Source organism: Chlorocebus sabaeus, chromosome 6 (genome assembly GCF_047675955.1).
Source record: "Chlorocebus sabaeus isolate Y175 chromosome 6, mChlSab1.0.hap1, whole genome shotgun sequence".
NCBI lineage: Eukaryota > Metazoa > Chordata > Mammalia > Primates > Cercopithecidae > Chlorocebus > Chlorocebus sabaeus.
The window spans coordinates 199,241-214,640 of record NC_132909.1 but is presented as its reverse complement, the minus strand read 5'-3'; the positions used below and the strand labels follow the sequence as shown (position 1 = coordinate 214,640).

The 15,400-nt window shown below is 49.2% G+C and overlaps 1 protein-coding gene across 2 annotated transcripts; it reads right to left on the bottom strand.

The window, feature by feature from the left end:
- Positions 1-3,951: 3,951 nt before the first annotated feature.
- Positions 3,952-11,321, bottom strand: ZNF132 (zinc finger protein 132). 2 transcript variants are annotated; one of them, XM_007998442.3, is made up of 4 exons: positions 10,922-11,321; positions 8,506-8,616; positions 8,210-8,378; positions 3,952-6,398 (listed from the first exon to the last, which is right to left on the bottom strand). In XM_007998442.3, exons 3-4 carry the CDS (start codon positions 8,241-8,243, stop codon positions 4,513-4,515), a joined length of 1,920 nt encoding a protein of 639 aa, XP_007996633.1. In that variant the 5' UTR covers positions 8,244-8,378; positions 8,506-8,616; positions 10,922-11,321; the 3' UTR covers positions 3,952-4,512. The 2 variants fall into 2 exon arrangements, with proteins under 2 accessions (XP_007996633.1, XP_007996632.1); XM_007998441.3 differs by lacking the exon at positions 8,506-8,616.
- Between the last annotated feature and the right edge of the window lie 4,079 nt (positions 11,322-15,400).

The following is a 15,400-nucleotide window of genomic DNA, read 5'->3' as shown; positions in this document are numbered from 1 at the left end:
CTCACATAAGCCCCTCCAGACCATGGTTTCCGTCTTCTCTGTCTGGAGGTTCCTACCTGTGCAGGGATGGCCATGAGATGAACAGCCCAGGGAGTCCACAGGAAATCCACAAAACATTTATTTGAATTTCAGCTATGAGTGACACATAGGTCTGCATGTCCTGAGAAGTCCTATACACCCTTATCTCACTTGGCCATAGTCATTGGAAGTTTCTGATATGCCCTTAGAACAGACATGTCCCCTCTTGTCTACCACAGTCTTCTCCACACTGTTTTTGTACCAATGATAGTTTCCACATAGCCCTGGCAGGTCTGAACCAGTTATACCTGCCTACTGAGCTCTATATTTCATGAGTCATGAGCCATGGGCAGGTACTGGGAGACACAGCTAGTAAAGTAGGACATGCACTGGGAACAGAGGACCAAATTTTTGCTGTGGAGGTTCTCAAAGAAACTACCCCATTCCTCAGAGCCAGCTCTGGGTCCACAGGTGACCCTTGCTGTCTAAACCACAAGATTCAGTCTGAGCCTGTCAGTTTTTCACAGGAGGCCATAGGGCAACAAGGCAAATTCAACCAAAACTGGACTGAGTGTTCTTCCTGCCCATGCGGCTGTTTGAGACACTCAGTGCCCCCTACAAAAGCTGTTCTTTTTATTAGGATGAATTGTTTCAACTCACCTCGCCACCTCTGATGCAAGTGGCTAAACATTAAGGCCTTTATTATCTCAGTGAGAGACAGGCAGATCCAGGACAGGGTGATTGAGATTAAACAAATCATTCCCAAGTGTCACATGTAGATGCAAACAATGTGTCCATGAAGAGAAACCTTTTCTTTCTCCTTTTTTTTTTTTTTTTTTTTTTGAGACGGAGTCTCGCTCTGTCACCCAGGCTGGAGTGCAGTGGTGCAATCTTGGCTCACTGCAAACCCTGCCTCCCGGGTTCGCACCATTCTCCTGCTCAGCCTTCCAAGTAGCTGGGACTACAGGCGCCCACCACCACGCCCAGCTAATTTTTTGTATTTTTAGTAGAGACGGGGTTTCACCATGTTAGCCAGAATGGTCTCAATCTCCTGAGCTCATGATCTGCCTGCCCTGGCCTCCCAAAGTGCTGGAATTATAGGCGTGAGCCACCATGGCCAGGCAAGAAGCCTTTTCTGGAAAGCTCCAGGAGACACCAGCTCAGATCTTAGCAAGAACTGTGTCATACCAAAATCTAAAGCCATCAGTGGGAAAGAAAATGAGGGTACTCAAAGGGCTCAGACTATCTGAAATTCTCTCTAGAGAATGGAAAGGTAGGCTGCCTTCCCTTAGCACAGTGGAGGAGACTGACACATCATGAGATCCTGCCAGGTGGCAGAGATGAGACAGTGTGGCAGGCAGTGTGGCATTCATGCTCTTGTGTAATCCTCTCCCCTTGACTGTGGGCTGGACCAAGTGACTTGCTTCTAACAAATAAAACATAGCAAAGATGGTGGGATCTCACTTCCATTATTAGATTACAAATGATTGACTTGTTGGTGTTCTCCATTGCATTAGCAGCTTGCAAGCTTTGATCCACAAGCTGCCATTTTGGAGAGGCCCATGTGGCAGAGAACTGGAGGAGGTCTCAGACCAACAGACAGGCCCTCAGTCCAGCAGCCCACAAAAAACTGAATGCTGCCAATTACGTGAGTTTGCTTGGAAGCAGAGCCTTCCCCAGGCAAGCCTTCAGATGACCACACCCCCCAGGTGACATCTTGATGTTAGCCTTGTGAGAAACCCTGAAGAGGAGTCAGCTAGCTGCACCAAAGTTTCTGACCTACAGAGACTGTGAGATAATAACTATTGTTTTAAGCCACTAGGTTTTGAGTAATTTGTTACACAGCAATAGGTAACTAATACAGATGGTTTCTGCAATAGCAGTAATACAGTGCTGCCTAAGATTCTGGGAGCTGCGGCTTTCCCACATTTGTTGCCCATAACTCTGTCGTGAATTCTCTGGTGATTTTTCTTTAAAGGGGGTGTCTACAGCTGAAGGCTTTCCCATTTTCACTGCACTTGTAATGCCTTTTCCCCACAGGTACTTTATATTGCTTTCTCACACAGGAGAAGTGACCAAAGACCATCCCACATTCCTTACATGCGGGGGTTTTCTCTATTGTGAATTTTTTGGTTATAGATAAGGATTGATTTCTTCTTGAGGGTCCTTTTTCATACCAAGTGTTTAAAGATTTCTCTTCAGTGTGGGTTCTTAGGTCGTTGAAGAGGGCAAAAGTCTTCATGTCTTCCCATAGCCACTGCTCTTGAAGGGCTTCTCCCTATCATGGCCTGCCTGGTGTTATCTGATGTTGGAGCTGTGTGGCAGGATCTTCCCACTCAACTTTTCATGGCTTCCCTGTGCCATGAGTGCTCTGGTGATGGAGAAAGGAAGGCATTTCCATATTCTCTTTTGAGCTTCTCACTATTCGGGTACTCCAGTGCCAGAAGTGGGTAGTTACCCTGGAAAGCCTTCACAAATGCCTGGTCCTTGAGTCCTCTCACTTATGAATCCTGCTGTGCATGAACTGAGAAGTGCTCTTTACAAATGAGACTGTGAGCCATGTCACATCTGAAAAGGTGGTCTCCACCATAAATGGTCTGTTGTTGGTGAAAAGTTTGATCCACTACTCTGTGTGGTTTCTATCTGGAGTATACTGCCTAATGTTCAGCCAGGAGTACAATCTTTGGCAGGGCAAGGGTGCCATGGTCAGGGTGAGGAACGACCAGTCATGGAGTACTGGTCCTGTCACATACCCCACTGCTGAGCCTGTTAGGTGACATTCACATGGGCAGGGAGAACAGAGGGATCTAGGACAGCTGGCAGTGGCTACTGAAACTGCTGTTCAGTGATGTGAGCCCAGGCCACTCTTTTCTTTTTTAGAGATGCGGCCTTGCTGTGTTGTCCAGGATGGACTCAACCTCCTGGGCTCAAGAGATCCTCCTGCCTCAGCCTCTCAAGCAGCTAGGACTATAGGTGTGCACCACTGCACCTGGCCAGGCCTCTCCTTTATGGGGACTCCTGTTCACATCCCAGCCAGTGCTCTCATGAGTACTTCCTTGTATGGGGGAGGTCAAAGAAACAGCAACAACTCACATGTGATGATGATGAAATTACATGGTAAATAAGCTTTTTAAAATAGGTGCTAAACACCATATTCTGCAAGGTTCCAAATCTCAATCTCCTTCTAAAATACCAGCTCTGTCAACTGTGTTAAACGTCCCCATTTGCCTATGCCCACTCTGTTGGCCAGCAAGACTGTGAAGGCATGAAGTGTGTGTCAGTGACCAGAAACCCTGGCCAGACTACAAAAAACACTTTCCTGGACGTCAGGCTATTGCTTCTCTCAGTCCCCAGTTCCTACCTGGGGAGTGATGGGTGCCAAGATACAGTTCGAGAGAAGTGAATGTAAACAACATTGCATTTATCTGCTTTAACTATAGCAAAAACTTTAACATGGCAAATACAAAGGTCTGCAGCTCTGCAGTTGTTCTGCACACCCTCACCCTGCAGAGTCCCAGTTGATGGGGAACTATGGCTACTTCTTTGTCCATGATGGCATGTGCCCTAGTTCACCACAGTCTCCCCAAATTGCTAGTTATTACCTCACATCCAGTGTTTCTCTATGCACAGAGTCCTCCCTGGACCCCTCTAGGTCTTTGCCTTGGTGACCCTGTGACACACTAGTGTTGTAGACGGATTTATTTTTCCTCAGGGTAAGCTCTGGGCCCTGTGGTAACTGAAACACAGGCCACTATGTTCAATCCAGAGCCTTTCAGTCTTTCACATAGCAATGCAAAGTAGGCTACAACAGGACAGAGCAACTACCTGCTCTTCTACTGTGCCCTCAGGCAGATTTTGTGCCCCGAAAAGGCACTCCCCACTCTATCCATTCATTTTCTCAACCTACCCCAACAGAACCCCTAAGATTAAAGGTGACCTGATCAATAAGGTCTTTATTATCACGCATATGGTGCAGACAAGGTAGGTGATTCCAGTGGCAGGTGATTTGTGGTCTCAATGGACACATCTTAGGGGTTAAACACAGACTTGACTACATCCACGAGGAATGTGCATCTTCCTGAGCTCAAATTAGATTTCTCTCAAGGCCCCTCGGCCAGCATGCGTTCAGTTCACTGCCTAACCCTCTCAGACGCAATGGGAATTAAACCATTCCAGTGAGCTGAGGACAATCCTGAATCTCTACAGGACAGGTGAAGGGAGGCTCAGGGTACTGTTTTCCCCAAGCCAGAGGACAGGACTGCTGCAAATTTTTGGATCCAGGCTAGATGGAAAGTGGCTATGGCTTCTGCCTTATGCTGCATGGGTGAGACGACCCTGCAAAGGTTCCTGGGCTGGTCAGAAACAGGGTAGCTTCTGAAGGCTTTTCCACATTAGCAGTACATGTAGGTAATTTTTCTGGTAGAGGGATACTGCTGCATAAAGTTTGACTTGGCTGAAGATTTTCTCACGAAGACCACTTCCATAAGGCTCTACTCAAATATGAATCTTTTTATGCTGAGCAAGGTTACAAAGATGGCTGAAGAGTTTCCCACACTGGCTACACTCATAAGTCCTTTCTCTGGCGTGAACTTTCTGGTGCCGAACAAGTGTAGATCTTTCACTAAAGGCTTTTCCACACTGGATGCATTCATAGGGCCTTTCTTGTGTGTGAACTCTCTGATGACGAACCAGGTGGGAGTTACTGCTAAAGGCTCTCCCACATTCACTGCATTCATAAGGCCTTTCTCCAGTGTGAACTCTCCAATGACAAATAAGGCTAGATTTTCGGCTAAAGAATTTCCCACATTCACTGCACTTATAAGGCTTTTCTCCAGTATGAACTTTCTGATGCTTAATGAGAATGGAGTTTTGGCTAAAGAATTTCCCACATTCATTGCACTCATAAGGCCTTTCTTTTGTGTGAACTCTCCAGTGTTCAATGAGAGTGGAGCTGTGAGCGAAGGCTTTCCCACACTCACTACACTCATAAGGCTTTTCTCCAGTGTGAATTCTCCAGTGCTGGATCAGGCTGGAGCTGCGGCTGAAGGATTTCCTACATTCACTGCACTCATAAGGCCTTTGCCCAGTATGTACTTTCTGGTGCTGGATGAGTGTGGAGCTATTACCGAAGGCTTTACCACAATCACTGCATTCAAAAGGCCGTTCTCCAGTGTGAACTTTCTGATGTCGAAGGAGATGGGAGCTTTGGCTGAAGTCTCTTCCACATTCACTGCACTCAAAAGGCCGTTCTCCAGTGTGAACTTTCTGGTGCTGAGCAAGGTTGGAGTTATTGTTAAAAGCTCTTCCACACTCACTGCATTCATACGGTCTTTCTCCAGTGTGAACTCTCCAGTGCTGAATGAGAGCAGAGCTTCGGCTGAAAGATTTACCACATTGACTGCACTCATAAGGTCTTACCTGTGTGTGAACTTTCTGGTGCCGAAGGAAATTGGAGCTTTGGCTGAAGGCTCTTCCACATTTCAGGCACTCAAAAGGCCTTTCTCCAGTGTGAACTTTCTCATGCCGAATGAGGTGTGATCTGTTACTGAAGGCTTTCCCACATTCACTGCACTCATAAGGTCTTTCTCCTGAGTGACTTCTCTGATGATGAACAAATGTGAGTTTGTGATTGAAGGTTTTCCCACACGCAATGCACTCATAATATCTTACTTCAGTGTGAAATTTCTGGTGCTTCCTCAGCTTAGATGGGTGACTAAAGGCCTTCCCACACTCCTTACACACATTGGGTATTTCTGCAGTGTGAAATTTTTGATTACCAAGGGTTGATTTCTCCTCTAAGAAATTTTCACCTGTTGGGCATGCAAATGGTGTCTCTTCAGAGTGAGTTCTCAGATGGCTGAGGAGAGTGGAGCTCTTCAGGAAGGCTTTTCCACAGTTACTGCACTTGAAGAGTTTCTGTGTGGTACAGACTTCTGGAAGCTGCCCAAGATTGGAATACGGCTTCTGCCCGCTGTCAACAGCTTGAAGCTGGAGGAGGTCCTGGCTGTCCAGGATGACCTTCCCACCTTCCCTGCAAGTGAAGGGGTTCTCTGACAGATGGACTTTAGAGCTCTTTATAAGTGTGTCCCTGTCCTTGTACCATCTGAAGGGCTTCCCTCCACTATGCTCCTTCTGGTGCTGGTGAAGATTTGCATTCAACCAAAAGTCTCTCCCACATGCTCCACATGGGTTCTCCTCACAGTGTGTTCCCTGATGCTCAGCCAGGTACAAAATGTCTTTCAAGAATGGCCCACACATGTCACAGGAGTTAGCTTTCTTGGTGGAAGAATCTGCATTGGGGATCCTGACCAGTAACACCTCTTCTACAGAAATATTCTGCTTGGGATGGGCCTCCTCACCCTCTACTCCATGCCAACAACCTGAAAATAGAGAAATGCCAGTTAACTAACTATTCCACTTGGTGGGAATGGATGACTTCATTAGAAATGTTACCCAGGAATTCACACTCAAGAAGAGGTCCCAGGGATTGCTGATAGGCCAACGGGGCCATCAGGGTGAGGAAGGGCCCACTACTATTGGCAGGATAGGGACCAGCCAAGCAACAGAATAAGGGAGACCTCACCAGGGGCAAGGACACAGAAATGGGTCAAAGGACTTAGACATTTCTGTAAAAGAAGATATATACACACATGGCCAATAAGCATATGAAAAGAAGTTCCGCATCCTTAATCATGAGGAGTATGCAAACCAAAACCACAATGAGATATCACTTCACACTCACTAACGTAGCTAAAATAATAATAAAAAAATAAACAACAATACATGAAGATGAAGTAGAAAAACTGGAGCACTTATACATTCCAGATAGGGATATGAAATGGTGCAGCCAATTTGGAAAATAGTTTGATAAGTCTGCTCCTACAGAGCTACATAAGAGAACTAAAACAAAATCCACACAAAAATGTGTACAAGACTGTTCATAGCAGTATTTTTTTAAAAACTGAGATAGGGTCTTGCTACGTTGCCCAGGTTGGTCTCAAACCTCTGGGCTCAAGTGATCCTCCTGCCTCAGCCTCCTGAGTAGCCGGATTATAGGCACCTTGCCCAGCTTCTATAGTAGCATTTTTTTCTAACACCTAAATAATGGAAACAAGCTGAATGCTCAACTGATAAATGGATAAACAAACTGTAGTCCATTTACACACTGGAATATTTGGCTATAAAAAAGAACGAAATACTGATACATGCTATAACACTGATGAACTTCAAAAACATGCTAAAAGAAAGCCAGTCACAGAAAAACATAGTATTATATAAAATGTCTAGGAAACGTAAATCTATATAGTCAGAAAGTAGATTAGTGGTTGCCTAGGACCAGGAGGAAAGGGATAAGGAAAGATGGGGAGTGACAGCTAATGGGACTGCTAATGAGACCTATAGTTTCTCTTTAGGTGATGAAAACATGCTAAAACTACATTACAGCAATGATTATACCATGTGAAAACATACAGAAATCACTAAACTGTGTACTTTAAAAGGTGAATTGTATGATTTATCTTAATAAAGCTGTTTTTAAAAAATATCTCATTGAGGGCCGGGCGCGGTGGCTCACACCTGTAATCCCAGCACTTTGTGAGGCCGAGGTGGGCGGATCAAGAGGTCAGGAGATCGAGACCATCCTGGCTGATACGGTGAAACCCCGTCTCTACTAAAAATGCAAAAAAATTAGCCAGGCGTGGTGGTGGGCGCCTGTAATCCCAGCTACTTGGGAGGCTGAGGCAGGAGAATGGCATGAACCCGGGAGGTGGAGCTTGCAGTGAGCTGAGATCACGCCACTGCACTGCAGCCTAGGCAACAGAGCTAGAGTTCATCTAAAAAAAAAAAAAACTCATTGGAGACAGAGACAGAATCTGGGCATGGCTTCATACTGGGTAACCCAACCAGGGATTGGTGAAGCTCAGTGGGATCTGTTAGGCAGACTGGAGATGTCTGATCCCCAACCTTTGCCTCCACAAGGCTTCTGGGCAACAGCTATTAGGAAAGCTCATGAGGCTGTTCAGAGAGCGATAGGGGAAGTACACACAGCAGAGTCTCAGCACCACAGCACCTACAACAGGAAACCTGAGAAGGAAGCAGTACCCGTGATCTGGCTTTGGGATGAACAGAGCTTTCTATGAGGAAAAGACACAGGGCATAAGCTGGTCATCACCATGCTGGGACAGGGTATTACCAAGTGAGGTCACGAGCTCAAGGTTTTCCAGCATCACACTGTGGTACAAGTGCCTCTGGGCTGCATCAAGGAGCTCCCACTCCTCCTGGGAGAAATATACAGCCACATCTTCAAAGGTTACCAGGCTCTTCAGTGCAGGGACAGCTGAGCCACAGGGCCAAGAGGTATGCTGACAAAGAAACAAACAATTGGTCAAATGGAAACATGCAGGCCCTTGCCGTGTGACTCGGAATCCTGCCACATCTGCCACTAACATCTCTTTTTCTTAGGATCCTCTCAGTTCATCCACTACTCACCCATCTGCAGCTTATCTTCTTCCTCAGGGCCCCCACCTAACATGCCCTGGAATTAATGGTGCCCCTCTCTCCAAGTAGTCCCACTGGTCACTGTATCCAGGCCAATCCAACCTAGAGGAACAACAGGCAGGTGGGCAGATGGATGCTGCCTCCTCCCTCCTGCTGGTCAATTTTCCTTGTGACTTCTGGCTCATACCTCCCAAACAAGAAAATTTGGGCTTCCCTTTCTCTTAAGACTCTTGTACCAGGGCCATGGACCCAATAGTTCACATTCCCTCACCTTTACATGTGACTCCTCAGACCATACAGTTCTTATATTTCCACCCCCTCCCTGTTCACACTGTAGGTATTCTCCCTAGCATCTCACCATGCATATAGCATACCTGACAGATGCAACCAGGATCCAATCCTGGTCCAAGCCAACAACAGAGCTCCAAAAACCCCACTGCCAGAGGCAGCCATAGCCCCTCAAGTCAATGCCTCCCGTCCTTTCCCTATTTCTTCAACCATCAGCTGCCCAGAACCATAAGCAGATCTCAAATATATCTTCCCTCTTATATCTCTGCCTTTGTATGTGTTGTCTCCTCCCCAGTCATAGCTGTCCTTGCTCTTCCTAACACTCAAATCCAAGACCCACTGGCCCCCACCTTGGCTTGGGGACTCAGCTTAGGCTGATCCTTTCTGATCCTGCCACTACACCAGCCTGACAAAAACCCCAGGACCCTACTTAAGAGGAGGTAACATGCCCTGACCACAAGGATGGCCACGACAATGTAGTGAGCTGTAGAGAGAGAAATCAACCTAAACCAAAGCCCAACTCTCATCCTACTTCTGCCGCTATGCTTCATTTTTGTCCTAGACCTACTCTCTGGTTAGGAGGCTCGGCCACTATCTTGAACCCAACCCACAACTGCATGCAGTGTCCACCCACAAGCATCCATCCCTTGGATGTTTCCAGCCTAAACCCGACATAATTTCATAATCGCATGTTTAGGGGTCTACTTGGCAACTCAATTTGGTAGTGTCTGGGACATCTCAAATACAACAAAATCCAACTCTTTATCTTCCCCCTGAAATCTACTCCTCACACCAACTTCCACATCTGAAAGATCTAAGGTCAATTTTTTTTTTTTTTTTTTTTTGAGATGAAGTCTCGCTCTGTCACCCAGGCTGGAGTGCAGTGGCGCGATCTCGGTTCACTGCAAGCTCCGCCTCCCGGGTTCATGCATTCTCCTGCCTCAGCCTCCCAAGTAGCTGGGACTACAGGCACCTGCCACCATGCCTGGCAAATTTTTTGTATTTTTAGTGGAGAAAGGGTTTCACAGTGTTAGCCAGGATGGTCTTGATCTCCTGACCTTGTGATCCGCCCGCCTCGGCCTCCCAAAGTGCTGGGATTACAGACGCGAGCCACTGGGCCTGGAAATCTTTTTTTTTTTTTTTTTTTTTTTTAAAACAGAGTCTCGCTGTCGTTCAGGCTGGAGCGCAGTGGCATGATCTCAGCTCACTGCAACTTCCATCTCCCAGATTCAAACGATTCTTCTGCCTCAGTCTCCCAAGTTGCTGGGATTACAGGCGCGCACTACCATGCCTTGGCTAATTTTTTTGTATTTTTAGTAGAGACGGGGTTTCACCATGTTGGCCAGGCTGGTCTTGAACTCCTGACCTCAAGTGATCCGGCCACCTCGGCCTCCCAAAGTGCTGGGATTACAGGTGTGAGCCACTGCGCTCAGCCTAAAGTCAATCTTAACATTTCACTCTCTCTCATTGTCCCACATCCGGTAATCTATGGCCCAATTTGGGCAGATTCAGAAGCCAACCATCTGTCCTACCTCCATGGGCACCCCTCTGTCCAGCTACCCAAAGCACACATCTGGACCACGTCTGTCAGCTCCTCACTGGCCTTCCTGCTCCACCCTCACCATCCCTCCAGTCTGCTGCCCACTAGGCATCTATAGGGAGTCTGTTAAGACTGCAGTCAGAGCACCTCCTTCCTTTGCTCTAAACCTTCCATGGCTCTCACCACCATCAGAATACAGGCCCAGCTGCTTAGGCTGCCATTCCAGGCCTAACTCTGGTTTCCCTGCTCTGTTTCCACCAGACTAAACGGAGACCTGCAGTCCCTGGAATGCTTCCATTTCATCACAACCAAGCAAGGTGCACATGCTGGTCCCTGTGCCTGGGACAGTCTTCCAGATCTTATTCCACAGGATTCCAGAAATGGGAATCCCTCGATATAACGCCTGGCCTGGATTCAGGATGGTAAGGGTAAGTGACACCCAGGGCAGGGCCCAAGACCCACGTGTGAGGACAGGACACGGCCAAGAGCCCCTGGACACCAACATCCCCTCTATCTGGGCTTCAGGATCCTAAGGGCCGGAATCCCAGCGGGTGAGGGCCTGGGGCACACTCCACTCACCTGCGCCGGGCCCATCAGCGACGCTGGCAACCCCATTGGAACCTGTGGGCTGGGCAGGGCCATACTAGGAGGCGCTAGGGCTAGCCCTGCCGCTCAGCCGAACCCTCACACTTCCACTGAGTGGCGCGAACGCTGGGTGACGGTCGCACTCAGGACCTGTCTTCCCTAATACAAAATGCGCGCAAGGCCTCCGGGCACCGCAGGGACGAAGGCTGGGTATGGAGACCCCTGAGACGCGTGGTGCTGGCTCCACTTTCGGGAACACCTTGGCTCATAAAAGCATAGTAATTAGCCGGGGGTTATGGTGCGTGCGAAGGCGCGTTGTCGGTCCCTGCACCCACTCCCGCGCCCTTGTTTGGCTCCAGAGGCCTCCTGTAGCCCAACCCACCAGCCGCAAAATGAGGACCGCAATGGCGGCGCCGGAAGTCCCGCCCCTCAATGCCGGCTCTGACTTGCTCCTGGTCCGAGCCTTCATTGGCTCCCCGCCGACTATGACGCTATTTTCCTATGCTCGTCACGCTGCCGCTAGGCCGTTGCCAAGGTGATTGAGGAAAGGCGTTTATCGCGTCGCCGCTCCCGCAACGCAAACTACATTATCCAGAAGGACCCTCGCCGTGCCTCTGGGCTGGCCATTGGCAGGCCAGGAGAAGGGCACTTCCGGGCGGGGTGGAAGACGCGGGCCAATCAGTCTGCAAGCGGGACTTCTGCCGTAGTCCTCGGGACATCGCTTTGGCATTTCTTGATTTTGTCTGCATCTGAAGGGACCAGTTGTCAGGCGAGGGACGGAATCTTGGAGGCTCCCTGGGCCTATGAAAACAGGAGTGAGGAAGGCACGAGAGCCGGGGAAGTTTCGCCTCCGTGACATATAAGCGCCCCGACCGCGGCGAATATCACCCCCCGAGCCCCAGTGTTCCCCCCGGCCGTAGATAAAGCCGGCCCAGTAGGACCCTCAGGTCGCACCGCGCGGAGGTGTCCGCCGCTCCCGGGAGTGGTCGCCTTTGGCGTTTACGGAGCGCGAGGCCGGGGCCAAGAAAAGCCACGCGTTGGGAGGTCTTGACCCAGCGTGCGCCCGGCTGCAGGCTTGGAGCGTGTGCCAAGGGTCTCCTGGCACCCACTCGGCTGGACTCAGCACCATTGCCCTAAGTCTCCAATTGAGAAGTACCTTCCTCAGGTCCTCTGCAGCCCCACCGAACGGTGTGGAGCGTTCACAGGTGGGGGGGGTCACCGTTTCAGAATCGAGTTTGTTGAGACGTGGAGGGTACAGGAGGAGGGATCTGCATATGCGAAGACTTGGACCTGAGACTGACCTGAGCGTTCAGGAAGGATCTCGTGCCCCCTCGGCAGTGAGTGGAGAGCGTAAGAGGAGTCCTGCCTCTCCTGGCACACTGAGGGCGCTGGGAGCCATGAAAGGTGTTGGACAGAAAAGGGATGGACATGACCTGACTTAGAATTTGGAAAGTATTCCAGTGGCTGCTGAATGAACACACTACTGGAGAAGGTGGTTGTAGCGGGGCTGGAAGCAGGGAGACTGGGGGGAGGTTATTGTAGTATTGTTCCAGACAGTTATGATAGTGGCCTGTCCAGAACGGAAGCAAGAGAGATGGGAGAAGTGATCAGATTCCCAATAGATCTTCAAGATAGAGCTTATGGAATTTTTTGCTACCTTAGATAAGTGGAATAAGCATGAGTAGGGGTGAAGGACCATCCCAAGTAGTTAGGAAGAATTAGGATGCCTCCTGTGGAAAATAGAGGTTGGCAGAAGGAGGACGTTTCTTGGAAGATTAGTGATGGATTTTGTAGTTATAGGGTCTGAATTGTCTGGAGGCCTTTGAGTGGAGGAGTCAAATGGGCCTCTGGATGTATAGCATTCTGGTGTGGTTTCTGGACCTCCAGACTGCATTATGTTGGTGGCCTGGACCAGGGAAGGGCCTGAGGATAGGATTTGGGAAGGGAGGTTTTAGGTTGGAGTTACAGATGGGCCCTCGCGGTGAAGTGTTGAGACTAAGGACCAGTGGCTAGGGCTCATGCCCAGTGCTTAGATCACGTCTGTCTGCCCATTGACTTGGTGTTGCAGGGCTTAGTGACCTTTAAGGACAGGGTCAGTACATCTTCCAAAAATGTGGGGCTCCTTAGTGAGGTCCAGGGGGGCTTCTATAGTGACATGATGCTACAGAGCTTTGTATTCCTGTGCTCACTAGATAAGGCTACTGTGTCTCCTCTTTCCCCTACACATGAAATCTAGGTTTTCCTCCGCCTTTCCCTTGTTCCCTGTGGGAGGTGCTGCTGGCCCTGGCACTGGCCAGTGTTCTGCTACTTATCCCTGGCTGCTTCATAAACCCCCACACCTTCTGCCCTGGGACCTTGACAACCTTGTGAAGCTGCAGTGACGGCCCCTGCACCCGCTCCCTCGCCCTTGTCCGGCTCCCGAGGTCTCCTGTAGCCCAACCCACCAGCCGGAAAATGAGGACCACTATGGCGGTGCCGGAAGTCCCGCCCCTCAACGCCCGCCTGGAATTATAAGTCTCAAAACCTGCGTAGCATATCACAGGCAGCTGGGTCGTTTCCTGGCTAGGTTACGCTGTCAGGATCTGTCACTTTTCTGTCCCTTCTGCCACATCCCCTCACTCTAGTAGAAGTTTTCTGCCAGCTGTCCCTTGCGAGTCCCAGTGGGCACTGACATGGTCATTGATGGTGGGGTCACTGAGCATTGACTTTGTGAGGTTCAGTTCTTCCCAGCTATATACCTGCACAGGTGATCTTCGCCTATGGTGGTTTGTCACGGGGTGGATCACCTTGACGTGGGGCTGCCTTCTCACAAACCACTTGATCAGAGCTCTATAGGATCACTGCCGCCACCCCTGCCATGTGATCCCCTAACTAGAACTAATGAAGAGACCTGGCTGGTGGACAGGGTGGCTTGAATTAGGCCATGGACAGAGAGGCCCCATGGTGCACCAGTTCTGTTGAATGGAAGACAGCTGTGGGAGGGCTGTTGGCAGTGCCCTGGTGGCTCACCTGGTACTTGATTTGTGCCTTCTGTTGTCCTGGCACCAGGATGTATAGCCATGCCCTTTTTTTTTTTTTTTTTTTTTTTTTCATACAAGAGTTTCACTCTTGTTGCCCAGGCTGGAGTGCAATGGCATGATCTCGGCTCACTGCAACCTCCACCTCCCCGGTTCAAGCAATTCCCCTGCCTCAGCCTCCCGAGTAGCTGGGACTACAGGCATGCGCCACCACGCCGGGCTAATTTTGTATTTTTAGTAGAGATGGGGTTTCTCCATGTTGTTCAGGCTGGTCTTGAACTCCTGACCTCAGGTGATCTGCCCACCTCAGCCTCCCAAAGTGCTGGGATTACAGGCGTGAGCCGCCGCGCCTGGCCAGCCGTGCCTTTTTAAAAAATTTTCCTGATGTTCTTCTGACACTCTATCCTACTTTCCCCGACTCCTGTTCCCTGGATGGCCTCCTCTCTGTCTTCCAAGACTCATTCTTTCCCCTTCTCCCCTCCTCCCCTCCAATGGCCAGATCTCCTACCATTGGCCTCCCTGTAATGTGTCTTGAACTGATAATGTATCTTTAAATAGTTGTTATCTGCGCATGGTGGCTCATACCTATAGTCCCACCTACGTGGGATGCTGAGGCAGGGGGAGCGCTTGAGTCCAGGAGTTTGAGTCCAGCTTGGGCAGCATAGCGAGCGAGATCCTATCTCTAAAATAAATAGAACATAAATACATAGTTTTTGAAAACCTGTTCTTCCATGAGACTGGCTTGTTCCATTTGAGGAGTGTGGGCATAGGTGTCAATGGTTCAAGACCTGGGCTTCGCTCACTGCATGGTACTGGCCTGTCACCAGACACGAGGGCCCTGCAGCTCCACATTTTGCAGAACCTACAGAGAACTGACACTGAAGAGATATCTGATAAATACATAGCATATGGAAAGGTGTTTGAGGAGAAGCAAACCTTTTGTCCTACCAAAAAACTTCACAGTGGGAAAAATTGCAAGTGTGTTATGAGCATGGGAAGGCCTTCACTTTTGTCTTCATCCTGAGAAAGCAGGAGTACACGCACATCTTCGAAGGGCCTTACAAGTGTAGTAACATGGGGAATCCTCCAGCCAGAACTATACCTCCTTGGAGCCCAAAATACTCACCCCAGAGAAAATCCCCATAAGCGCAAGGAGTGTGGCCCAGCCGTGAGCAAAATTTTGCAAAACTCTCTTCTGCACCAAAATGGTCATACCCTATGAAGGACTCCTAAGTTCAGGGAAAGTGGGGCAGTGCCAGCTGTCCTGGTGGCTTCCCTGGTACCTGACTTGAGGTTCATAACTGTTATATTCAGAGCTCTGCTTTCATTAGCAAAAACAAATTAACACCAGAGAATGGCTGTACAAATGCAATAACTACATGAAAGCTTTCAGTATGAAACTTCATCTTGCAGAATTCTCACCAGAGAAAGGCCCAGTGTACGCAGCTAATGTTGG